Source organism: Leiobunum rupestre, chromosome 6, assembly GCF_980474605.1.
Source record: "Leiobunum rupestre chromosome 6, qqLeiRupe1.1.hap1, whole genome shotgun sequence".
Classification (NCBI taxonomy): domain Eukaryota; kingdom Metazoa; phylum Arthropoda; class Arachnida; order Opiliones; family Sclerosomatidae; genus Leiobunum; species Leiobunum rupestre.
Window position 1 is genome coordinate 42,359,971 of NC_143389.1, and position 27,705 is coordinate 42,387,675.

Sequence of the window (27,705 nt, forward strand, 5' to 3'; positions counted from 1 at the left end):
AACCCCGTCTATGCTGAGCAGCCGGACACGGAGTCACAGAGTGGACAAGAGATTGGTTATGCAAGGTTACAAGGTAGTCGTTTTGGTACGGTTCTACCTCTATAGATCACCGTAAAACGAAATAGAGGCTACGCGGCAGTGGCGGACTGGGTCTAAAAATGTGGACTGCCAGGGGTCAAAGGGGGCCCACCCAAAACCAGAGGCGTAGACAGGGGGAGACACCCTCCGAAAAAGGAACATTCCCCCCTGAAATATTTTTTTATGTTAATAATTTTTTCGCTTTAATTATTTTTACTCAATTGTGTGCGAACTACGCTACTGCCGAAAACTAGAAGGATAAATGCTATAATATTTTTAATTAAATAAAGGAATACCACTGGGCATGCCTCAGGCTGGAATCAAACCAGCGACCTGTGGGTTGCGGTCCCAACGCATCTTCCTTTTGGACTACTAAGCCCACAATATAGGTGTTCCCTTGTCTCGCGTAAAATATATCCCGATTTTTTATTAAGCCATAGCATTTTATATATCACCTAGTTGTAACAGTTCCTTTCAATTGGAATACTCTTTGAAACGGCAACTCATAGGTCGCTGGTTCGTCGCCATTTATAAAAGAAATGTTTTAGCTATATAATGTTTTTAATAATTACAGATAACATATTAAAGGCAATATACAGTCGATACTAAATGTAAACATAATTATACAGATTGTTATTTTTAGTTTATATTTTAGACAAATGCCGAAATTTTACTTATTAACCGGTTGTTTAAAAGCATGTTTCATGTTCCACAATATTTTGAGTAATCGTTGGAATACACTAGATGACTGTGCGAATCTGTCAATAATTGCTTCTACATCCAATTCATCTAACAATTCCTTTTCAATTAAGCAATAATTTTAATACGTCGAAGTTCGAAGCAAAAGAAAGCAATTCCAACATAACTTCATCTTTACTGATTCGTGGAGAAAGCTTAACACCATCCAAGGCGTCATCTTCTAGGCCCTTCTCTGTAATATTTTTAAAATTTGCTGTGTCCATGCAAGATAAATCTTTATACAACTTTTTGTGTTGTAAAAAACGTGAATCTAGTGACTGGACAATGCGGTCCATTATTAGGTTAAACACATTTACTCTTAAATCAGCGGGACCCTGCCAAATATAAGACGTAACTTCTTTCGTCGGGTACTTGGGCTTAGCCAAACTTTTTAAAATGTGTTAAAAATGGTTAAAATTGTTTTGAAAATGAATCCACGCTGAACCGCCAGCGCTTCGGCACCCCGACGATGTCATTGGAACTTTTTTTTATAAATAAAATATTAATTTATTCAGTAAAAATATAATTTAATATTGAAAGTTTTGGAACTTCTATTATATTTTGAAGCTATTATAATGTTGACATATTGTTGAAGGTTTAAGGTGTCCCACTGACCAAATTTATCATGGGGCCCACCTGCCATCGGTTAGGCCCAGTCTATGGCCAGTCCGTCACTGCTACGCGGTACCTTATCTCGACTTACTCGAATTCGTTTTTTAGTGTTTTTCGGAATAGTATTTCATATTTCATTTATATTATAAATATTAAAAAAATAATCAATATAGTTTCACAGTTATTGATTGTTTTCATTTTGAAAAAACATGCCGTAAAACTGTTATTAAATTTAAATAAGCTTAATGTTTTTTTTCAAATAACTTATTCTTTGAACTAGCGTATTGACGTGGGATCTTTCGGGGCCCGCGGACCCTCGGGGGCCCCTAGGCACGTGCCTAGTGTGCCTAATTCTTAATCCGGCACTGGCTAGCTGCGTTCTCCTTGTGTTTGTTGCTCCTAGGTGGCATACTTATGAGTAATTATGTTAAATATGCTACAAAGCCTACAAGGATTGATACTCTTGAAGTTACACTTTCATATAATACAGCAAGTATCAAATCTGCTCTTGATTCCCAATTTAACATGTTTGCGAATAAACTCTCTGCTGATACAATCAGTATCAAAGCTGATATTCTCTCCTTGCTTGTCGCGTCATTGGCATACTTCACAGCTAAGCTCCGCCTTACATATTATACGTCATTCACAAATCACGAGCCAAACACCACGTGGCCATATTAACTGTGAGAAAATAATCACGTGACCACCATAGTCGTTCTAATGTCATGGCCAACCAAAACTTATTACCATGAAAATAGGCCACACCTACGTGCAAGTTACGAATTGATTCATAGTTAAATAGCCTTGCCAAAACCCTCTCTGCTGACTCTACGAATATCAAATCTGACCTTGATTCTCAACTTCAATCATTCTCTCAAAAACTCGATGACCACGCTTCCACTATTGCGAAGACTGTTTTTGAAAAACTCGACCCTGTCTTTCAACAAAGAGAACTGAACTATTTTAACAGGATTGAAGAATCCTTTTGCTCCTCTGCTAAAGTTGCAGAACTTCTCTCTAAAAAATAACGAATCTTGCTGTATTTCTTTCTGGAGTATGGTCCGTCTCTCCTCAGACAGAGTGGTTACTGAGTGTATGGCGGCATATGGGCCTTCCATTTCAGAGGTGTCAATGGTAGCTTCTGGTAATGCAGCTCGTGACAATTAAACGTATCTGCTATAGGGAGTTTAGTACCTGGAACATATTTGAGATTGAATGGATAGCATAGTAAACGTAGTAGCATCCGTTGAAGTCTTGGAGATAAGAGGTTCATGGGTTTCTGTACTATAGCTAGCAATGGCTTGTAATCAGTCTCGATAGTTATATGCTTCCCAATAATGTAGAAGTGAAATTTTTCGCATGCAAAAAGTATGGCTACTAGCTCTTTTTCGGTCTGAGTATACCTTTGTTGAGTCGGATTCATGGTTGTAGAGGCGTATTCTATCGGGCCACCATCTTGCAATAAAGCCGCTCCTATACCCTTGGAGCTGGCGTCCACTGTAATACTGCAAGGAGATGCTGGTTTGAAGGCTGTCAGAATAGGAGTGCATGATATCATTTTCTTGAGTTTGTCATAGACTTCCTGTTTATGCGAGTCCCAAATAAAAAGCGCATCTTTTTTTCAAGGGGCAGCCTGTTCTGAATATCCTGGAAGAAATTTAGTCACGTATTTCACCATAGCCAGAAAGCGTAGGAGAGTCTGCTTGTCCGTCGGTGGAGGAAGTTTGGTTATCGCTTTGGTACGCTCGATATCAACTTCTATTTTGTCTGGTGAAATTATGTGACCAAGATATTTGATTTTCGATACCACCAACTGTAATTTCTTGGAAGTAAATGTAAGTCCAGCCTCTTTGGCACTTTCTAATATACGTCGGAGAAGTTGGTTGTGTTTCGGAACATCTTCATCTCATGCATAAATTGTTGGAAACCCTCCGATGCTAGGCACAACCCATAAGGGAGGCGTAAGTAACGGAAGGTACCAAATGGCGTCGCGAATGTACATAAATAGGAACTTTCTTCAGTTAATTCTACTTTCCGAAATGCATTTCTCGCATCCAAAACCGTAAAGATCTTGTGGCCATGTAACTTTGCAAAAATTTGCTGTGCAGTTTCTATCAGATTGTGAGGCCAAAGTATAGCAGGATTCAGTTTTCTTGGGTCCAAGCAAATACGAACCTCCCCATTTGGTTTTCTCTGCACTACCATCGGATGTACCCATGGAGTTGACTCACGGACTGGAGTAATCACGCCTTCTTTCAGCATTCGTTGTATTTCTAGAAAAACTGGTTGTTGAAGAGCAAATGTTAATTTATGTGCTATCAGAGACATGCGGTGTTACATTTGGCTTTAGTTTTATGTTATACTTAAATGGTAGTCGCTTCCTATTTTGTCAAAAAGCTGAGAGAATTCATTAATGAATAATGATGTTCTGTGGTTTTACCGATGTTAGTTTGACAGGTTCACAGCTTGAGGAAGATCCAACAGTTGGCGGATCATCTGACCGTCGTTCCAAGAAGTTTGAATGTTTTACAGATTCTAATAATGCAAAAGGCAATGCGGGATTTTTTCGAATTCTTTGGACCAGTTTCAGCAACTCCAACGCAGAGGCTCCTAAAATTGGAGTATAATTGTGGGGAGTAACGAGACTTCCTGAGGCTTGAATTGAAGCTCCTGGTAAGGTGACAACGCCAAGTACAGGTACTAAATGACCAGTATAGCCAAGGATACGTCTTGGTGGAGGACGAAGTTGTGGCTGAGTAGGTACTGTGTCATAGACCTGTTTTGGCAGGACCCAGAGTCTAATTTAAAAAGAACTGGATTATTGCACACATATATGAAATCGTACCATTGGTCATTGCTTGTGAAGGGAGTTGTACTGGTAGCTTCACACACAGCAATTATTGAATGCAAATTAAAGTCGGTGGATTGTTCCACTGAAGTGAGTGCCAAAGAAATATTTGTCATGTTGATTTTGATCTTGGAGTTCTGAAGTCCCATAGGTAACATCTTCCTGTGATGATTCCATATTTTGATAGTCAGAGTTAAGGCGCTCATGGTCGAGATAGTTAGGACTGTTCTGATCGTGATATTTCCCATAATCATGACTTTCACTTTCTAAAACGGCTATAGAATGAGAAGGGCGAGAGCGGCACAAGCCTGCCCAATGTCCTTTCCTGTGACAATTGTGACATATAGATTCAGCTGCTGGACACCGACCTGGCCGATTATGAAGGAGCCCGCAATTTAAGTAATTAGTGTTTTGTATTGATGCAAATGGAAGTTGGGTAGGTCCAACAACAGCTCCTAAGGGAAAACGGTTATGGCCCCTTTGATATGAGTGATTAATATACCGTTGAGGATGTTGAGTGCGGAGATTGGCATTTTTATGCCAAGAACCTCGAGATGAAAACGTTGGGAAAGAACGGGAGCCATTGAAAACAGGCAGTGAGTGCTGTATATGATATCGAGAACCTTGGCCACCGTGGAAAACAGCATCCACAGTGATTGATGGTTGAGTTGCAGCTTGGGTTGTGGAGGTCTCATCAGTTTGACATAATGAAATAGCTTCAGGGAGTTTAACTTGCGTAGTTCAGAGTTGTAGAGGCCAGCAAGAATATGATATCGGAGTAATGAGTCAGATAATGTACCAAAATCACAATTTTGTGCTTTTGTTCGGAGATCCGTAAGGAAATCATCAAAGGGTTGATATTGAGATTGCAGAGTGTGAAAGAATGAATATCGATAAGAGTCAGGGTTGTTATAGGAAGAATAGTAAGTATCAAAAGCAGCGTAGATTTGATCCAATTTCGGAATAGTTTGGCCATTTTGAGGTTGAAAAGCTAGAGTATCATAAACTTTCCGACCCTTTGGTCCAACAGTATATAAAAAAGAGGCTACTCGCGTATCCGGATCCTCCGCTCTTAGCTTAGATGCGATCAGTGGCGTAGCCAGGGGGAGGGGGCACAGGGGACACATGCCCTTCCCGAAACGTATGGTCGTACGTACAAATATTCTTATTTTTTTACTTTTTTTTTCAATGGGGTTCCCCCCCCCCGAAACAAAATCCTGGCTACGCCACTGAATGCGATAGCGTAGATGTTGAAATTATCCTTATAGGCAGTGGCCGGATTCGCGGTACCAGGTTCAAAGTGATCAGGTCCTCGGAATGTCGACATCATGACAAGGTGAGAGCAGCACTTCTGACACCATGAAAAGATTGAGACTGTAGCTATACAGGGTGTCTTAATTTTATCGGGCCAGGCGTTTTTCTCAAAAACTATAGTTGCTAGAAATGTGAAGTTATCAGGATATCCTCTCTCGGGGAGGACCCTTTTCTTTTGGAATTTTCAAAAAAATCGTGAAATTTTTCACCGTTTTGAAATTTTTATTTTTTGAACGATAGGTGGTAGACGAAAATTTTCAAGCAACAAGTTCTAGGGCGTACTCGAAAACCTTTAATGAAATTGGTTTGGTCAAAAACGGACAATTTTTCATTGAAATAATACGTCATGAAAAAAAAAACAAGTTGGTACTACCCAAAAAGGTTTTAGTCTCATGAAAAAGAAAGAGAAACCTATCTAATAGGCGAAACTATAAAGTCCAGGGGGGGGGGGCTGAAAAGATGGTAGTTACGTGACTTTGTGGAGAACTGCAGTGCCATCTATCCTAAGTAATACGAACTATTATTCATTTTATTTTGCTAATGACGGTTTAAATTTTGATCGATTCGTCTAAATTATCTATTTATTATTATTATTTAAAACATTTTGTAATAGAAAAGTGTATATTAATTAGCTGTCTGCAGTATCTGGAAGGAATATTTTTTTTTCTTTAACGTCGCAAGGCCAACTATTTACACGAGTTACCGAATCGAAGTTGGCTGTGAAAAGGTAGTCACGTGATTTTGTTTTCCCATTTTAACAAGCTGGTTAAGACCAAATTTACTTTATAGTTTCACCTATTTGAAATGATCGTATGTTTGTAAAGATAAAAAAGGACTGGTTTTTTAAGCCAAATCATTTTAAATATTTTTTTAGAGAAAATACAATTTACATAGTAGAATTCCGGAATTCACGCGTCTTATTTTAAATGAGGTTCAATAATTCCACCGTCCGCTGCAATACAAATCCTTTCCTTCATCCTAGTTCACAGAGGGTCAATCCATGTCAAATCACCCAAGCAAACATGGGCCAAAGATGCGATTGCTTAGATGTAAATAATCACGTTCAAATAGTAAGCCAAAAAAAGTTCGTGTCCGTTTTCTTAATAAAAAAGCCAGCTAAGAAACAATATTTTTGTTGTTTGTTTGCTGAACGTATTACACATAGATTTCTTAAAATATCACAAAATCAACTAAAGAGGATTTATCAGCGAGCGAGCTAAATCTATGCTACACAAATCCCGCTCTCTCCTCGTTTGCTCTCTCTTCAGTGAGCGAGCTTTCTCTAAACGTGGAGATGCCGCGATCACTGGTAACCGCTTACGTCGCGACGAGCGAGTCTGTCGCGAACGACGAGGGCTTTCACTCCCTTTGATCGCTCTCGGCGCAGAGAGAGAACGCGCCCGAAAACCTCACCGTCGCGTTCGCATTGAGCTATTTTTTTATTGAACGATGGGGCCTTCTCTTTCGCTTCCATCAATGAAATTCAGTTTTCAAAATAAAGCGTTTTATTTGACCTCGGCCTTGACACGGTGCACGAAAACAATTTCGAGGTTTGACGGTTAAAGGGAATATAACCTGCAAAGCAATCTTTACGGAAGACCCCTTCAATTTTTCAAATGTCCCTGTACAGTGGCGCCAAACATTTTTAAAGCCGAAGGCAAGAGCGGCCAGAGCTGCAAGCGTTGGTGTTCCACACCAAATACCTGAGGTTATATTCCCTTTAATGGGCCATCTACTTGGGGTTTTCGGAATTAAATTTTTATTCTATTTACGATAGTATTAACCTTTTAAATTTCTTAGAAAAACAATTTATATAGTTTTGAAATCGACCTTGAAAAGGTGCACGATTAAAAATTAGGTTTGGCGGTTAAAGCGCCATCTACTGGGATTTTTAAAGGAAAATGGCTTTTGGGATGCTGTTATGTCAACCCCCTGAGAGGAGAACGGTACTGCAACTTCTACCTCCAATATTGGACCTTCTTGCGAGTTCTTTTATTTAATTTGGAAACCGATTGTTCAATTAAGTTGTGGTTAAAAAGTCTTAACCTATCTCAATTGGGCAGGCAGTTTTCAAAAAATAGGTTAGGATCATTTTTAACTCCCTATATTTAAATAAATTGTTGACTAAGATTATTGGAAATATGATGAAGGTACTTATTTGTTGCCTAACATTAAATACACATTTAGCTTCAACATTTATAAATAAAACTTTAATTTTATATTCAATTGATTGTTTCACCCGGTTTCACCGGAAGTAAAAATTCAAAAATACAGATCATTAAGTAAGAAACATAGTGTGATTATACTGCACTATTTTAACAATAATATATGAATTGAGTTAAAATAATATGAACTTTGTTAGATTAATTATTTTCAATAGGAAACGTAGAATAGTAATAGGCTTGGTGATAAAAATATTTTGAGTATGGTTAGTTTGATTAAACAAACGCTTTGTTTTAAAATCTGAATTTCATTGGAAAGATGGAAGCGAAAGAGGAGAAGCGCCTACTCGTTATCGCGGTCTCTCCACGTTTAGAGAAAGCTCGCTCACTGAAGAGAGAGCGAACGAGGAGAGAGCGAACGAGGAGAGAGCGGTATTCATTTAGCTTAGATTGAGATTGCTCACATAGAGATCCGTCGATTCAACTCACGGTCTTTAATAACTCTACTTATAAGTAATTAAAGTTTCGACACTTGAATTCTCACTGTTTATTTAGTACTCAGAATTTTGCCCACGTCTGCGCACGAACCGACATTTAACAAAAAATTTACGAGGAGCCTTCGGTTTCATATCGTTTTTCTACTACGTAGGCTTGTGTATGCCTATTTCAATTACTACTGCGTAGGACTTTTTCCTGGGTGTTAAATCAACCTGCTTTTAATCCCAGATGTAAAGAAATGTATTACAGACAATTAGCCAATGATACGCTTCGCATTTTCTGACGTCATGGGTGCCGAGAAAGTCTGGAAATTCGCCGAAAAACTCGATTTCCACCATTTCGACTTCTTTTTATAATAATTCAAAGACCACTTAACCGATTTTGATGAAATTTTCTGTACTTGCTATAAAATGTTTGCTCTTTCTAATGAACCATTAATTAGCCATAGCTAAAATTTCGTGCAACCAACACTTTAATTTATCCTTTAAATTGGGAATATATCCAAAGTGTTGGATCAAAAACTATTCTTTCTAGAAATGTGAAACTTTCAGTATGTACTCTCTGGGGAGAGATCGTTGTTATTTGTAAATTTCCGAAAAATCGTGAACTTTTTCATGGTTTTAGAAGTGTTAGTTTTTCAATTTTGTTGGTTTTTCATGACCAATTATTTCAGTGACGAAATGTCCGATTTCCACCATGAAGGTTTTCGAGTATGCTCTACAACTTGCCTATTGAAACTTTTCGTCTACCACGTAGCGTTTAAAAACTAACACTTCTAAAACCATGAAAAACACGATTTTTCTGAAACTTACAAATAACAACGATCTCTCCCCAGAGAGTACATACTGAAAGTTTCACATTTCTAGAAAGTATATTTTTTGAGAAAAATGCCTGGGCCGATCAAATGTAGACACCCTGTATAAGCTATTCTAGCTTTGTAACTTGTTTTTTTCTTAATAAATAAATAAATAAATTATATATATACTTATAATTTAATTTATACATATGAATATATACAGGGTGTTTTTTTTGGCTCGAAAAGGTGATTTTTTTCAAAAACTATGTTTTCTAGAAAGTTGAAATTTGTACTGTAAATTAAACGTGCCGGGGGACACTTTCTACCAAAATTGCATCTAAATCGAAAAATATTTTACGTTCCGATTTGAAAGTCCCGTGGCTCTCTCGGCGTACGTTAGTCCCGTGGCTTTATGCATCAGCCATTGGATACAGGGGGTTTAAAGGGGTACAGGGTTGAGTTATTTTTGTGGGGAAAAGGGTACCACGGAAATTCTCGCATTGGAAAGGAAGAGGGAAGTACTACGGAAATTCTCGCATGGAGAAAAGGGGGAGGGGGTACCACGGTAATTATCACATGGGAAAAGCGGAGGTGGCTAACACGGTAATTATCACATGGGAAAAGCGGAGGTGGCTAACACGGTAATTATCACATGGGAAAAAGGGGGAGGTGGGTAACACGGTAATTATCACATGGGAAAAAAGGGGAGGGACGGTAATTATCACATGGGGAAAATGGGGAGGGGGTACCCCGGTAATCATCACATGGGGAAAAGGGGGAGTAATGGCCTTACTGGGGGTACCCCGGTAATTATCACATGGGAAAAAAGGGGAGGAAGGGCCTTACTGTGGTGGTTCGACTATGGGGAAAAGGGTGCCATGGTAATTATCACATGGGAAAAGCGGAGGTGGCTAACACGGTAATTATCACATGGGAAAAAGGGGGAGGTGGGTAACACGGTAATTATCACATGGGGAAAAAGGGGAGGGACGGTAATTATCACATGGGAAAAATGGGGAGGGGGTACCCCGGTAATCATCACATGGGGAAAAGGGGGAGTAATGGCCTTACTGGGGGTACCCCGGTAATTATCACATGGGAAAAAAGGGGAGGAAGGGCCTTACTGTGGTGGTTCGACTATGGGGAAAAGGGTGCCACGGAAAATATCCCATGGGAAAAAGGGGTTGGGTGGGCGTACTGGGGTGGAGAGCTGAGGGCCCCCTGTAAGGTGGGCTTCTCGGCTAGTATATATATATATATATACATTTAATATAATACATACAGGGTGTCCACTAAAAATGAGACAGAGCTAATAATAGAAAAGCTATTTTTCCTAGAAATTGATATTTTCAGATCGCATAGCACGCGCAGGGGGTCATAAAAAAATAAAACTCAATGACCTTGAGTCGGGAAAAACTGCCTCCATGGAGCTGGCAGGGCTACCGACATCTAGTTAAAACGTTAAGTTTTAGTGAAAATTGCGCTGTGGTTTTTGACTCACGGTTTTCAAGATACCACATATTTTTGCGTTATATTGTTTTAAAATAGGGTTGTTAATTCTCCGGAAAAATAAAATTTTCCGCAAATCGGAAAAATAAAAAATTTAAACATAAATTACTTTTCAAGGGTTTTTAATGTTTTAAACTTTTTATCGATTTAAAATGACTAATATCAGTAAACATACTACAAAACATTAATAGTGTTACATTTCAACCAGTTTAAACTAGTCTGTAGGTTTAGTTTTACTTTTAGATTAGAAAAAATGAGGTGAAAATGCCGCTTTATTTAAATTTGCAAACAATATATTAGACAAATCATGGAATGAAAACGTTTTTAATATTTTTCGGAAAAATACGGAAGATTTTCCGGAAAAAAGGCCTCGGTAATTTTCCGGAAAATTTTCCGAGCGGGAAATTTTCCGACTTACAACACTATTTTAAAACAATAATGGATCATGCCTGTAGCTCTAAAAAAGTTTCTAAACGAAAGAAAACTAAAGGTGAGTAATATAATCTTGGATTATCTATTGAAATTCCCTATTTCTCACCCTGCTATGGGGCCCGATTTTTCTGACTTCCGGCGCGAACTCAGTAAAAGCCTCACGAGAAAACGCGCTATCGAGAAAAGCCGTAATTTCGAATTTAGGGTACTTAGTTATATTATCTTTGGTTCCAATTAGTAAGGTGTTCGCCATCGCATTTTATGCCTAAGTGGCTCTGAAACGGTGTAAGAAAATTAACACCAAAAACAAGAAGATCGTAAATAAAAATGTTCAATGACTAATTACCAACATTAAAATTTATATCAATTAAGCTCAGATTAGGTCGGTCAAAATAAATTGGAATTTTATTTTATTAGGTGGTTTCCATAGACATTATAAATAGGATAGACTCCCGATTTTATGGGGGGGGGGGGGGGCTCGCACGCTAGGCAGAGCTAGCAGACGCGGGGGAAAGCGGCCGGAAAACACCACCTATCGGAAACTAGTAAAACTATAAAATAGGTGTTTTTTCCCCCGCCTGTTCTGGGTTTTTTGAGCAGGTTAAAAAGTGTAGCCCTATAACGTCATTTTACTCCAATTCTATCTTGACGAAAAAAAACGAGTTGGAGTAAGAAGGAAGTAGTTAAAGGTTATTTATTTCCCGTAGCAGCCGTAGTTTTGTTTTAAGATGGCCTAAGTCATCAAGCGACTTTTAAAGTCATTAAATAGCATTTAACAATCGAATTTTTGTTATTAAAAGCTTGCCACATGTGAAGATTTTCAAAACCCGTCATGTTTTCGTGAAACAAAATTTAAGCAGACGAATTTTCTATATAAGCTAGATTACTCCTCAGACCACTTCATAGAAGTCCTCATTTGGCTCTCTACCTAAAATAGAAATAAAACGGCTGCCAAGAGAGAACGGCCAGAAACTTTTGATCGGGACTGCACATATGGTGTATAACGTTGGATAGGGCATACACAGCTGAGTAAAATGACACCGCTCACTACTCTGTAGCGTAATTAGAACAGTTGCTATATGATTTTGGCCATTTTTAGAAAACTTTAAATAGCCTTATTTTTAAAACCGTTTGAGTTAATTAAATTTAAAAGCACTTTGCATTTTTCTTCGTGTCAAGACACACTATCTATATGCGAAATTTCGTAAAAATAAGAGATGGTCAGCTATAGCTATGTATGTAAACTTATTTTATTAATTTTCTATAATTTTTCTATCAACTTGTGCTCCCTTAATTTTTATTTTTGGTGATGCCGCCCCGATTCAAAAGGGTGTACGTATGTACGAGTTACAATAAAACCTTGTAAATTGAACGTTCAGTGTAAAGGCTCGTCCAATAAAATTTGTACACAACACTGCGTTAGCGTGTTTAAAGGTTAGCTGCGTTCTCCTTGTGTTTGTTGCTTCTGGCACGGAAAAAGCATTCGCTGATTTTCCATCAACCAGGATTTTCCCGCTATAAACTATCGGCGTTCAGCGCCACGCTCGTTTTTTTATTGGCTTCAATGCCAAAACTATTATAAAAATAATTTTCCGCTAGGGTCGCTCAACGATGAGATATATTTTTGTTCGTAGGTTAACATAGACACTTCAACGAATGGGTTAGTCGCTATAGAGTGTTGTCGTCTCATACGATTTTGAAAACTTGTAACGTCACAGCTGTAGTGTTAATAGTGGCCGCCATGACAGTTACCGTTTTTTATCAATAGGCAAATTACAATGGTGACGACAACACTCTATAATGGCTACGGTGTTAAGGGCTAGCGGTGGAGATTTCTCCAGCGTGGTTTAAACTTGGAAGAGAGAAGGGGTTCCTGGAGGGGAAAATATGAAAACCATAGCTCGGGACGTTTTTTTTTGGTCGGACTCTCGTTAAATGCTGCCACCATTGAGGGGAATTTGGAACTTTTTTTTGCAAATTGCAAACATAATGATGTTTTTTAAAAAATTTGATGCAGTAATGGAGTTTCGGTTAATACTAGAAATCCATTTTTGGGTGAGTTCTAACTTAGCATTTCTCTTTCCGGGTTTAGGTACAGGATAAAAAGTTATATTCTTGTGAATTCTTGAATCACTTCTACAATCTATATAACAACAGTACTTTCCCATCATAATGAATATTTAAACTAACGCGTAAAAGACCGTTGGGCATTCCTAAGCCTTGTGTGATCTAAAAACGTGTACCAAATGTGCAGACGACTAATTCGAATTCTTTAATAAATTTATCCACTGCTTGATGCTACTAAAGTCCTAGGTCCGACCAAAAATTACCATCCCCTGCCTTCCCCCTATCCCGCGCTCGGGTACCTATCGCCTATGTTCTTGGTATTATATTTTCCCCTCTAGGAACCCCTTCTCTCCTCCAAGTTTTAAAAACGTTCGCGCACGCCTTCTGCGCATTCATCATGCAACGCGGGAAATTCATTTGGGGAAATTTCTAGTTGAGAACATAACTACTAGGAGGTGCAGATTTTGAATACCTACCTCTTAATAAGTACGGGTATGTGATCGTCAAAAATTTGGCCTAGACCTTTGCTCATGGGGACCTTATGATATGTTTATGGATCACGTAATAACTTATAAAAATGACAAATCAGTCATAGATGTGGGAATGCAGATAATTTTATTTAAGACTCTGATTACATTTCTTCCCCTTAACCCCACTTCTCTATCATTCGTTTTGAGTGATTCCCGCCAATAAAATCTTCACGTCACGATTACGTAATCAGTACGGTTTTTCTCAAGTTCCCCTAAACGAGTCGAACAAGTGGACCACGCCATGCTCCAAATAATAGTTTCAGTTTCACACGAGCTTAACTAGCGAATTATATCCGTAAAATCGTAAATAACAATAAATGAGTCAGTTCCATATCTGACACACGTTAATTATTTTTCTGAAAGTTATATCTAGAATGACCGGCGACTTTAAAAATAAGTGCGCCAAAATTGTTACGCATATTTACGAACATTGCCTAAAAATCCCTTCTATATCTCTTAGTCTGCATGCGGTTATTCCCGAATGCATTATTAAAGCCTGGTAGGGGTGTGCAAAATATTTGGTTAGACCAAATAATTCAATCGAATACCAAATCGAATATTCGATTCGTCGAATCGAATAGCACTTGGGAAAGTTCGCGAATATTCGTTTTTCTTGATCAAATAGTCGAATATTCGAAACGATAGGAAAAAAGTATTTGGTATTTTCAAATAGTTTGCAAACTGGTCGAATAACCGCGGGTCTTTTTCTAATTTGTTGAGTTTCAAGGCCATCACATGAGAACGCTGTGAAATTTCCGAACTAGTGCTTATTTCTGGCACCTCTCTTGAGCAGGGGCGTATTAACCATTAGGCAAAGTAGGCACGTGCCTAGGGCGCCATTTTTCTAGGGGCGCCAAAACTCTGATAAAGCCCCTAGGTCCATGTACTTGGCTTGCCCCTCCTCAAAATAACACCGAAAAGGTTTTGGGGAAACTAAAATATATTTATTTATTTATTAAAAACCGATACGCCCCTCCTTAGCTGACCAATGCCAAGGGGCGCCAAATTTTTCTGTGCCTAAAGGCGCCGAAAGGGTTAATCCGCCCCTGCACAGCGGAAAGAACCATAAAGAGTAATTTGCACGTCCATTATTCATACCGTGTGTATTAAAACTTCTTAGCGAAAGGCAGAAGCTGTTTATTCTAGCGCCTATTGGCTAGATTATTCGCGTGTTCTTTGTTATGGAATTTTCTAGAATAGCAAAGTAAAACTAAAACGTAAACCAAGTTCAAAACCAAACTAATAACTGGGAGAAAGGTTGAAGAAAGTAACTTTTTGGATTTTTCGGTTTAGAGTTTTTGAGTTCACTAAATTTATAAATTATTATAAATTAAATAATAATTGTAATAAAAGATCTGCTCCTTCGTGTTTTACATATATTTAAAAACTCGAGATTTTAATGAAGTGTTTGCAAAGCATGAAAAATATAGCAGATCCTTTGATTTTAATTGTAGTTAGACTAAGTTAGTAGCAGTGGCGTAGCGAGGGGGGGGGTTTAGGGGCGAACCGCCCCGGGCGCCACCATTAGAAGGGCGGCAAAATTGCCCCTTTTTACAAGGATGATTTTGGCGCGTTCATCCCTTCTACTTCGCCTCTTTTCCTATCCTCCTTGGAATTATGATTCCGCCCCGGGCGACAATGGCCCACGCTACGCCACTGGTTAGTAGTTATTAAAGAATAAAAGTCTCTAGCTGACTTGGACCTGGGGTAGTTTGCCCATGGTTAAACTTTAAAAATGTGTATTTTAAATTTTGTATGTCAAAGTTTTCTTTGAAAAAGTTTAGTATTATAGTTTAAATTTATTAAATAAAATAAATATAAATTATACATTTGGTTTAGTATTTTACTATTGCAAGTAAAATGAACAGTGATTTCAATTACTTTTTTATTTTTTTGACAAATATTCAAACTATTTGGTTAATTCAAAAACAAATACGTCGAATTATTTGGTATTTGAAATACTATTTGGTATTTGATCAGTTAACTGGCTTAAAATTTTGCTCTAAAAATATTCGACCAAATTATTTGACGTTATAAATATTCGATTTGGTATTTGACGTGCCTTGAAAAAAATATTTGATATTCGATTCGATCCCAAAAAATGGTATTTGCACACCTCTAAAGCCTGGTTTTCACTTGACCAAAGATAATATAACTACGTACCCTAGATTGGAAATCAAGCTCCTTGCACCTCCATGGAGCTGGCAGGGCTACCGACATATAGCTAAAACGTAAAGTTTTAGTGAAAATTGGGCCGTGGTTTTTGACTTGCGGTTTTCAAGATACCAGATATTTTTGCGTTATATTGTTTTAAAACAATAATGGATCATGCCTGTACTGCCGTGCAAAGCACAAAAGCATTAACGACCAAATTTTCGATTTACAGATTTTGGTTTTATTTCTCCTTTTTTTATACGTTAAATTCAATTTTGAACTAATTTTCGAATTTAAAATTTTTGTTCTTAGAGAAATGACTTGTTGCAAAACGCATTATTTTAGGTTTTTGCATTATTTTCAAACCAAAAACGCATTAATGTGTTTATTTTCTTTAAAAGTCAAATCAAAACGCATTTTTTTCGCGTTTTAAGACATGGTTTTAATGATATTTTTGAAATATCGTTTGGCCTGTAAATTGTTTAGTACCATAATATAATTTGAGTTGAAAAATCCAAGTCTACTATATAAACTTGAAAGAAGTAAGTTGCGGTATCTTAAGGCAAAGAAAGTTTGAATTTCGCGGGTTTTCTCCATATTTTGGTTTTGGTCGTTAATGCTTTTGTGCTTTGCACGGCAGTGTAGCTCTAAAAATGTTTCTAAACGAAAGAAAACTAAAGGTGAGTAATATAATCTTGGGTTATCTATTGAAATTCCTTATTTCTCACCCTGCTATGGGGCCCGATTTTTCCAACTTCCGGCGCGAACTCAGTAAAAGCCTCACGAGAAAACGCGCTATCGAGAAACGCCGTGATTTCGAATCTAGGGTACGTAGTTATATCTAGGAGGACTAGGTTATATCAAGGAGGATAGGAAGGGAGGCGAAGTAGGAGGGATGATTGCGGCCGCTACGTAGCGTAGCGGCCGCAATCTTGCCGCCATTTTTCCGAAATTTTCCCGCCGAGCGCGCGCTAAACTTCTTACAAGAATACTGGCGCGTTCATCCCTCCTACTTCGCCTCCCTTCCTATCCTCCTTGGTTATATTATCTTTGACTTGACGCAATTAATCGAGGAAAACCATAGTCGGCGATGGCGATTCTGCTCGCAGCCAGCGGTAGAACATTTTCACTTGTTGATTTTTGTAGTAGCGGATATTACTTCTGCCAACTTTGATTTCTCGCGCATCTCTCGCGCTACAGCGGCCATCTCATTCGTTGACGTTTCTGTGTTAACCTATGAGCAAAAGATGTGTATGACGTCAGTGCCCCTAGCGGATTATTATTTTTAGTATAGTTTTTACATTGAAGACAATATAACCACCGAGCGTGGCGCTGAACTCCTACACATTATAGTACAGTTTATAGGGGGAAAATCCTTGCTCGCGGAATTTCGACGAATGTGTTGGCCGTAGTAGCGCGAACAGCGCGTGATCAAAGTTGGCCGTGCTTCTGCGAACGGCGGCGGCGGCGGGGACCAAGGTTCGTAGAGAAAAATACACTATAGATGCTACGGGAATGAAATCTGGCTCGTGTAAGGGTAAAACTAAAATCTGGCTTCCAGGCTTAGTAGCAGAGATACTGACAATATAGAGATATGAAACTCCCTATACATCGACCCCTTTTTTTTTCGTCAACGTCGGCGCCATCTATCAACCGGGAGAAAGCTTTTTCTTCCCGTGTTTATTTGTAGTAGGTTTACGTTTTGAATTAAATTCAATGAATCATATGTGCAGCTTTAATAAAGAAATACGATTGCTTAGAGGATTTTCAATACAATTTATTAAGATAAGATAAAAAGTAAGTTTTTAATTAATTATATTTAATTATTTTAAGAAAGTTCATATATTAACTATTTTTTATGTTATTTTAGACCTTTGTTACTTGAATCAGGGCCAGAGGTTAAATTAATGATCATTAATCCAAGGGTATTTCTGGGATAAATAATTGGAATATTATTAATCCAAGTATATGTTATCGAAATGGTTAACGACTAAAATGTTTGGTAAGTATTTGTTAATGTTGAACCTTAAGTAATTTGCGATCTAGATGTTTCTGGGCTTTGTCATACTTGTGGTTTAAATTATGTTTTTCCAATGTACTACGAATGGAAAGTTGTACAAAAAAATTAATTATTTCTTTCAAGTAATCAACACATGGAACATGCTGATGCATCTCATCTTTTGAAATAAACCAAGATTGATCGATTGTTCTTGAAATAATTCTGGTAATCCTCTCTTTGACTTTATTCATTTGTATTACCATTGGGAAAAGTTTATCAAACTTGTCCTTGATCTCAGATACGTTGCTCTGGAATCTTTCAGTTGGTATTGTCAAGCCACTGAATGTTGATGTATCACGAGACTTAAATGATGCTAATATATTTGACTGGTTGAGTGTTTGTTTTTCATCTACAAGTTTGGTTTTGCATTATTCACAATTGTGGTTTTTATTACAACGAGATAAGACATATCCTGAAATGTAAGATAGTTTATTTTGTTTTCCAGGCCCTTGGCTTTCAAGTGAACTTTTACAAATTTGAAAGTCTTCCTCCGAACATGCCCTGGGATAATAATTATTTGCTGATGGAAGACTTTCATCATAATCATCTGGAATTATTATATGGGTCTTATATAAGTCAATGTTAAGAAGGAATTTGTCTCGATATTAGGTTTAGTAGCCTGCTGAATTTAAATTGTAGGAATTTCCACTGATAAAGAAAATAATGTTAAAATTTAATAGTTGTTTTGAATGAAACTGTTTACAATCCTGTTCTGTAGATATAGTTTCGCTGGAACTTGCTGCAACTGATAATATTGTTGCGCTCTTCAGGGGCGTAGGAACGTTCTAGAAGGTGGAGGGGGCAAAGTGAAACCAAAAGGGGTCTGGAGAATGGTTTTTAATTCTTAATGGAGTGTAGCTTTTCCGAATGCATTTGTACATTTTTCTACTATATACATTGGCGGGAAAAGACTGAAATTTAAACACAGTTGAGGTTCTATAAGCTTTCTATGCTTTTAAAATGATAATTTGAGCCTTGCGAAGATTTTAACTGAGAGGGGGGAATAACATTAGTTGCCCCTCCCAGTAAAATTCTAGGGAGGTGCATTGCAATCCTTGCCCCCCCCTGGTTCCTATGCTCTTCCACCATTTCTACAGACAGTTTACTAGATTCTATTAGAAAATTGAGTTTTAACTTATGACTCCTTTACCAATGTATAAATTTCATCGTACCAGTTGTTTTATGATAGTCCTTGATATCATTTTCTACTAAGTTCTCCGGAACCTTTACGTTTGAGCAACTAGCTAAATTATCATTCCCTTAGGAAATATGTTTCATTTAAATTAACTTATAAATAAACTACTTAAAACTCAATTTTTACTTGTTTGCTTAAATTCATTTGAAAATATTGTTGGAATAGCGTTTGATGTCAGTCTGTTTTTGGTTTTACTATTCATAAAACAAGAATCCTCAATGTAGGGCGCATATTTTATTATGATGTAACTGTATCGCATCTTTCAAATAAAGATAGCTTCTTCCGACATTATCAGCCATTTCTCAGAGCTAAGTTTATTGAAAAACCACATATTAAAGGTAGGCCTAACAAAAGCTATTAATTAATTTTTCCCACCGTTCTTTCTCTTTTGGAAACTTAAACAAGGAGATCCTTTGCTTTACTTTGGAACTGTTACAAAATTTTACAGAACAATTACTTCCAGGCATATTTCTTTATTGATACAAACCCTCAAGATGATAATTTCTAAGCCAAAACGCGTATATAAATTTTTGCGTCTGAAATCCGCTGTTTGGGATTTCGAAAAATACGCTTTCTCCCGGCCGTTAGGCGTCGCTCCGCTCAGGATTTTTTTAAAATTCCGGGGGTCGCTTTTCAGGCGGAGTTTCATATCTCTATATTGTCAGTATCTCTGTTAGTCTGCTAGACGTCAAGCGGACATAATCAGCCAGTTTCGCGTCCGTAATTTCCACCTTATCTATCAACAAGTTACATAATTCGTTTTTGGAATATTTTTCAAGTCCAACTTCGGTCAGTATATCAATAAATTTAGAAAGAACCGGTATGAGTGATCTTTGTACCACAAAATGGATAAGGAATATTTTAAAAAGCCCACTAACAAAATTCAATCAAATGCATGGAAAAACACAATTTTAAGTTTGCCGGGAAATATACCAGATGTTTGTTCGGATGATAAATTGGAAACTGCTAATGAGAAGAAAAAGCTTTATAATGGTACTTTTAGAGAACTTATAAATGTGGCAGTTCATGCCAGTGATAATCACTTACCAAAAGAAGAAGGACCTATTGAGCATAGTGATGAAGAAAGAGATGAATGTTGCCCATTTCATCAAAAGTTTCCTGATCAGAATTACAAAGATCCTAGAAACAGAGAATGTTTTTCGGATACAGAACTTGAGAATGAAGATTTTTTAAACCGGCCTTGTAACTTATTGTCCTTCAAAGCCCAGTCTAAAAGCAGCTCGTGGTCAGGTAGTCAGGAGAGTTTGAGCACTAGTCAAGAAAATGAGACTGACGAATTTTCCCACCATATATTATGTCTTTCGGATAAAACTATGGAAAGGAGCACGGCTAATTGGCTTTCCCAACATCAGTCTACAGTAGGATCACTAGAAAACACAAACTGCAGAATGTGCCTAGCGGAACATTGTGATGGATGTAGATATAATTTTAGGTAATTGTGAATTATTTCATGTTCGCATTAACTCATTTTGATGAAAAAAAATTGTTTTAGGTTTGCAAAATCACGTTTCAGTGGTGCTCAATTAAAACATTGGTTGAGTTTACCAAATGTGGGCCAACAAAGGAGGGTCTCTTTTAGACAAGCACCAGACACCTCAAGGACACCAAGCGTAGATGAGACTGATCGTAAAAAGAAGTTTACAAGAATACAAAAATTGACTTTGATTTGTATCGGTTTAGTGAACTTCTCATCTTTCCTAAGCATGTCAATTATAGCTCCGTTTTTTCCTAAAGAGGTATGATAACTCAGTAAAAAAATATAAAATGTCACCCACTATCTTTGGCAAGCGGTCCTCCCCATAACCCATTTTATCTATTCTAAAATAAGATTTATATTTTATATTAATTTTCATCTATTTTCAAGGCAAGTAATAAAGGAATGAGAGAAGCCGTTTCTGGTTTTGTGTTTAGCGTTTATGCCCTAGTTATGATGATTGCATCTCCTTTATTGGGAAAACTGGTAAATTAATTATTTTATGTAATTGTTTAATTAAAACTATATTTAGGTTTAATTTTGTCTTTTAGCTTCCTCATACCGGAGCAAAATTTATGTATCTTAGTGGAGTGTTTGTATCAGGAGGTAGTAACATGTTATTTGGGTAAGGCAATATAATTTAGGATCATGAAATTTACTATCAGTTTTTTAAGTATTGCTATATCTTCAAATCCATTGTTGCTGTTACTCAATTTTTTGGGCGGTTCTTTGTTAACTTTATCTTAGATAAGAAGGGTTTTTAAAATCATCGACCACTTAAGAGATAATTAAATCTGTAAACTATTTTTGGCTCTACTAAACAGTTAAAGTTGCATTTTAATTCCCCCCCCCCCCCCAAAAAAAACTAATAATTAAATTAAATATGTGTAGGATTTTGTGTTAAATTGAAACAATACTATTTGTTATTTCAGAGTACTTGATAGGGCACAGGATGGGACAGCTTTTACTGTATTATGTTTTACAGTAAGGTCATTTGAAGCTTTAGGGGCAGCTGCTTTTTCAACCGCTTCCTATACAATCATTTTAGACATGTTTCCTGATAATATTGGAGCAGTTTTTGTAGGTTTTGTAATTTAAAGAAGTCAAATTTTGCTGCTTTCACAATTGCAATATGTTTTATAGGGAATATTGGAATTATGTGTGGGTGTTGGTATGAGCTTAGGACCTGCAGCTGGTGGATGGTTATACGCTGTAATTTATAAATTTCTTTCCGTCACTTAAAAATAAGCATTTTATTTTACTTAAAGCGTTTCTAACTCATGGCATGCTTAGGTTGGTGGATATGAACTGCCTTTCTTCGTTTTGGGCGCTTTTGTTTTACTAAATGTACCTCTCTCTTGGCTTATGCTAAGCAAAGATTCTGGTAATTAATTTCAGACTATTTGTAGCATATTTTAGCATACTGTCTTAACTTTTTTGTATTTGATGACACTCAGATTCACAAAATAAAAACTTCAAGAGCTCATCTTACAAAAGCCTCATATCAATTCCTCTAGTCATGGTTATCTGTGTTGTGATTGTTGTTTCATCTCAAGCTCAGGGATTTATCGATCCTACATTGGAACCACATCTCAGACAGGTAATGTACCCATATTTCAACCAAACTTATATATTAATATAATTATGTATTTATTACAGTACAATTTAGGCAGCGGTGTAGTAGGACTTTTATTTCTTCTGACCTCAGCAGCTTACGCTTTATTTTCCCCGGGTGTTGGCTACTTGACAGGAAAATGGGTAAATTTTTATTGTACAGTCTTTTTATCCTCCCAAATGAAAGTTTATTTTAAAAAATTTATTCATAACTCAATTCTAAAGGAAGTCAAATATCCCATCATGTTTTTTGGTCTACTTCTCATGACAGTTTCGTTACTTTTACTGGGGCCATCACCAATTTTACCCTTTCCAGGGTATGCTTCCATCATATTAATATCAATTTAATTTTGAGAAAAAATGTATATCTATGATTATTTTGGTAGGGGCTTGTTGTGGCTGAACATCTTGGGAATTGTTCTTTTAGGAGTATCATTTGCGTGTTCATTTATTCCAACATTTGAAGCGATTTTGAATGCCGGATTGTAAGATTATAGTCGCTCTTGTTTGTAAAAATTACTTTTCTAAGTTAATGTTATTGTAGAAATGCCGGACTAAATGATGATCTTGGGACATACTCAATAGTATCTGGTCTGTGGAATTCTATGTGCTCATTAGGGTAATGATGGACTGCAAATTACCATATGAGCAGTGATAAATCATTTTCCTTTTTTGTTAGGGAAGTGACTGGACCCTCCTTGGGTGGTTTACTCTCTGATTTCTTAGATTTTCCATTAGCAGCTACCACCATGGCCATTTTTTCATTTTTATCGGTAGGTTTCTATAAACTTTCAAATTATTTCATTTCAATTAAGTTATTTTATCTCCTGTAGGCCATATTGGTCTTATTTTCTTGGTTGTGTTTGGGTGACGGATGCCGAGTGAGAAGAGTGGAGAAGGAAAGTGATAGTGGTATAAGTGATGATAGTATAGAAGATGAAAAAGCTAGTTTAATTAGTAAATATGAAATTCGTTATGGAGCAACTAATAATAAAAAGGATTTGGAGGATCCTTCGGTTTCAGTTTGATAATGTTATCTAATTTATTATGAATTTATAATACTTAAAAAATTAAAGTTTAACGATGCTTCAATTTTAGGAAAAATAGACTATCATGTTTCTAATTATGCGGTTGTTGAATTTCACTTGTAACTTAGTTCAAATATATGTTGTTTAATTTTAAGTTTTAAAGCAAATATATTTTAAGGTATTCTGTTTTACATTATTTATTTTATTATGACCAAAGAATATACCTTTGGTTTTTTAAATATATTTTTCTAACAGTAATCGTAGAAAATTTGGTTCGACCTATTGCTGTGCAAGGTATTTGTCACTATTCAATTCTACCAAATTATTTGGCTAAATTTCAGGTTTACTATTTGCACCAACGAATTGAATTTTAGTTATTAATATTCTAGAATACCAAATAATGAATTTGATAAAACCAAGTATTCCATTTATAAATTTTTACTTTGATTTTGTCAAATTTCAAAAAAAATTATCAAATTATTTGTTATTCATATCAAATTTTTGGCTGTGAGACATGCAACTTTTGAGAGCGGGCGCTTAATTGTTTCAATTACCATTCTCACGCGCCCACAATGTTTTTTCGGACAAAATTAAATATCTATGCAATGTAACATGTTATTATATATTTTTATTTGATTTTGTGTGTAGAATCTGAAAATATGCAACATTTTTCTCTAAGTGACACCAGGGGGCCAAACGTTTACGGAATTGTTAAGAAATTCTTTTTGAAATAAATGTGTAAGATTGTCCTAGACGTTACTTAAAAATTTGGAAAGTCTCTACTAAATACAATTGCTGAAAATTTAATATAAAGGTCAAAATTTGGTACAAATAGTTTTTTCAAATGGCTTGTATTGTGTCTTTGATCATCTTGTATTCTTTTATACTACTACCATAGGATGAAAATATATAATTTTTTCCACTGTTATTTGTTTTTAGTCAGGCTTTCTAAAACAATTATACAAAAATACTAAAACTTTGCAAACCTTCAGCAGGGATTTTGAATCGATCCGCTTTATGTTTCAAAGTGGATATTAAATATAAAATGCATATAAATTTACTTAAACGTCAATTTTTTTTTTTTTTGAAGCTCATTATGAGCGATTGTAACGGGTGGGACAATTCAGTCCGCTCGTCCATTTGATTAATCAGGTGCGAGATATGTGTTACGGCCACGCCAACGGGGGGATAGGGTTGGGACACCCGTGGCGGAAGTATGACAACCACCCGTTGGGGGATTAGTGGTCGTCCTCACACGGCCATCCACAAACTCTGCCTCCCGGACGCCTGGGATTACAGGAGTGAGCCACTACTACCGGCTTTAAACGTCAATATAACGTATTTTGAGTTTTACGCATGAATACAATCATGAAAGGTGCACATTTCTGCACTACCTATTCTTTATTTACCCTGGAATCGCGAAGCTGATTTATGTGAGGTATATTTTAAAACTACTTAAATTTCAGCAATTGTATTTATTAGAGATTTTCAACATTTTAAAGTAATGTCTAGGACAATCATTCACATATATTGTAAAAGAATTTCTTAACAATTCCGTAAAGAAAACGTTTGGCTTCTGGTGTCACTTAGAGAAAAATGTTGCATATTTTCAAATTCTACACACTAATCAAATAAAAATAATATCTAGTAACATGTTGTGTTGCTAGTAATTTTTATTTCATAGATATTTAATTTTGTCCCCCAAAAGTCGATTTCAAAACACTGTGGCGCGTTAACACATTGGCCCATGGTCACAGACAGTTGACGTCAAGGGAACAGTGTTAGTATGGTGTTCACTGTTGGCAACCCGGGGCAAAGTGTTATCATTGTGTCCACAGTTTTCACCACGTTCGCAGTTTCCAGAGACGTAGAAAAGGCAACTTTTACTTCCGCTTCAATTACGTGACCTGAGATATGTTAAGCGGTATAAACGCTTCAATAAAACATCTTCAAGAAAATCGCCAAGAAATAATATATCCGAGAACCAGGACCTGTCAGTTAGTGTTGATATTGGGCTTGTTGAAGCAATTGAAACTTTTCACCTGTAAAACGAACGTCGTGTGTTTGCTAACCCTTAAAGGGACTTTCAAGAGACCCACGGGCCACGGGCCTCTAGTCAATTTAAAATACGTCATTCGGTCGCCGTTCGTTGTGAAGCCAAAGTTAAGACCGAATGACTTATTTCAAATCGACTAGATCTTTCTTGAAAGTTTCTTTAATATGTCAAAAAAAAGCTACCTGGTGAATAGGGAACACTTGTTGCATACCACACAGGCGAAAAGTTTCCATTATTTCAACAAGAACTATATTAACCGTAACATGCAGGTCTTGTCTCTCTAAAATATTACTTCTTGGCAATTTCCTTGAGGATGTTTTATTGAAGTGTCTATTGCCAAAGCCAATAGGTATTCCTTGGATTAATTAACTAGTTTATAAATAGTTAATTAATCCATGGATATTCGAACCGGATCACCTGCATGGCACGCGCGAGGCGAGTTCATTGAGCCACCCATGGAGGAAGGCTATTCCTCCATGAGCCACCCAAGCTCAGTAGATAAATTCAGGAAAGGGCTTCAAGTTTAGGAAATATAGCGCCATCTGCCTTAATATCCGTCAACTAAACATGTGAAGAAATAGCAGACGACTTCTATGTTATTCACTTGAACTTTCAGTTGTTGCGCCGAGATATTTTTGAAACTAAGCTCAAAGCCTATACGAACCCATTGAATTTAAGCGAAAAATAAACTTAATCTTGGATGGAAAATAATTTATTCGTGCGGGAGGCATGGAAGGCACCTATTTTAAGACCGAGACACCGACGCTCCGCAAACTCGTTCCTCGTATTGCCATAAGTGTATAATATTATTACATAAGTGTGACACTTCCTATTCTTCACATGCAAAAGTTTTACTGAGAGCTATAAGTTTCATGCGTACTTTAAAATTTGGTCAGAAGTATCGCCGCCTACCGACTGAGTTTTAAATCGAATGTGTGAAAGCTCTCTGCTCATTCAAATATCTCTCGTCGAACTGAAACGTTTCAGTTTAAGACCATTCATATTCTAAAGCAGTGGCGTAGACAAGGGGGGGGGGTTTCCGGGTCCAGACCCTTCCTTGGGCCTACCTTTGACTGTACTAAATTTCCACCGCCTCTTAACATTCACCTACTTTGACCCCCCTTGACGAATTTCTGGCTACGCCCCTGTTCAAAAGTCGTCTGCTATTTCTTCACACATTTAGTTGACAGATATTAAAGTAGAGGGTGCTATCTTTTCTAAGCTTGAAGCCTATTCACAAGACAGTTTCCCGTCCGCTTGCTACCGCGTCACATGTAACCTTTGACAGCACCTCGCTAGGGGAATATTTTCTTATTGTGATGACGTCACTTCGTTTCTAGTTCTCAGTAAAATATTCCCCAAAGTGACAAAGTTATGGAACAATATTATAGACCTATGGTATTGCGTATAATATAATTACTTGTTTGGTAGGTATAGCTTTTATTAAAAACCACTTGTTTGTATGCACTTTTATTAAAATATCTGCCTTTGGTTTGCACATATTTTTTGTTTAGAAGTGGCGACTCTAATTTATAATTCCCGGCATTCATCTACTTAAGCAATACCACGTTAAATATTATTTAAATTTTTCAAATAGAGTATAAAATCAGTTTAGTTTGCTCTCTTTATACTTAGACTTTTCCCCTAATTTTCGTAATATTACTGTTTACTGCTGTAAAACATTTTACTTTATCGTGATTGCCATTTTAGACGTTTCTCATTAGGTTATGTTAGCGCCTATATTAATTATCCCTTCGGTTGGTAAGGTGTATTCGTACGAGGAAAGGTACTATTTTGGTTTTCCAACTTTTTTATATATCTAAAAACTAGTCATTAATTTTTTATGTATGGTGAGAAGTGCATTATAAATAACTCTTATTATTAGCCAAACTAAAGTGTCCAAATATGTTTTAGATTATCTGATATATTTAATGATTTTTACACTTATATATTAAGTTTAAAACACGTTTTCTTAGTTGATGGAATATCCATCACATAAAAATTGGATATTTGGTAGAATAATTATATAAAATATCTATTTGGTTCAAATTTTAAAACCTCGCGGTATTTGGTCATTTTAAAAATTTTATTTGACTGTTGGTTTTCAAAATGCGAAGTGTTTGATATTTGACAAATACCTAAGAGAGTGCTATTCGCCCAGCCCATATTAGCGTAAATTAATTTCTAGGAACCTTGCGCCCAGCCCTAGTTCGACCACGACGTCATAACCACGTTTATTTTTGAATTTTCCCCAATTTCGAATGCTTTTTCACGATTGGTTCATTTATTAACAAAAACTTATTCTCGATTGGTTGGCTAAGCATCCTCTTCAATCATGTGACTTTTCTTATAATCTCGTGACTTCTTCTGCTTAAAGGGAAAGTTCAATCTCGTGACTTTTTCCGTTCAAAGTGGTCGGCGTTTTGTTATGGCTTTAAAACGTGATATTTAACACATGTCATCTGTTTAAATGTTTCAGTAGCTTAATTTGAATATTTAGTCTAAATTAGGGAAAAGTAT

General features: G+C 36.7%; 1 protein-coding gene and 1 long non-coding RNA gene across 3 annotated transcripts; both read left to right on the top strand.

The window, feature by feature from the left end:
* The first annotated feature begins 17,448 nt into the window (after positions 1 to 17,448).
* Positions 17,449 to 18,409, top strand: LOC149941024 (uncharacterized). 2 transcript variants are annotated; one of them, XR_016481395.1, is made up of 5 exons: positions 17,449 to 17,535; positions 17,609 to 17,740; positions 17,882 to 17,962; positions 18,036 to 18,126; positions 18,243 to 18,409. It is a non-coding gene; the product is annotated as an uncharacterized LOC149941024 (long non-coding RNA). The 2 variants fall into 2 exon arrangements; XR_016481394.1 differs by lacking the exon at positions 18,243 to 18,409 and having other exon boundaries at positions 18,036 to 18,188.
* A 1,311-nt stretch (positions 18,410 to 19,720) lies between these two features.
* Positions 19,721 to 23,955, top strand: LOC149941025 (MFS-type transporter SLC18B1-like). Its single transcript, XM_090178640.1, has 14 exons — positions 19,721 to 20,445; positions 20,506 to 20,749; positions 20,878 to 20,973; positions 21,039 to 21,112; positions 21,420 to 21,567; positions 21,631 to 21,699; positions 21,781 to 21,871; positions 21,945 to 22,087; positions 22,147 to 22,245; positions 22,327 to 22,418; positions 22,488 to 22,586; positions 22,646 to 22,720; positions 22,781 to 22,874; positions 22,935 to 23,955. Exons 1-14 carry the CDS (start codon positions 19,838 to 19,840, stop codon positions 23,127 to 23,129), a joined length of 2,127 nt encoding a protein of 708 aa, XP_090034766.1. The 5' UTR covers positions 19,721 to 19,837; the 3' UTR covers positions 23,130 to 23,955.
* The last annotated feature ends 3,750 nt before the right edge of the window (positions 23,956 to 27,705 follow it).

Bases quoted from the DNA above. Each gene is read 5' to 3' on its own strand.
- LOC149941025 (XM_090178640.1), top strand. From the start codon at position 19,838: ATGGATAAGGAATATTTTAAAAAGCCCACTAACAAAATTCAATCAAAT. The intron at 20,974-21,038 runs GTAAATTAATTA...TTTGTCTTTTAG, and splicing joins CTCCTTTATTGGGAAAACTG to CTTCCTCATACCGGAGCAAA. The intron at 22,419-22,487 runs GTATGCTTCCAT...TTATTTTGGTAG, and splicing joins CCAATTTTACCCTTTCCAGG to GGGCTTGTTGTGGCTGAACA.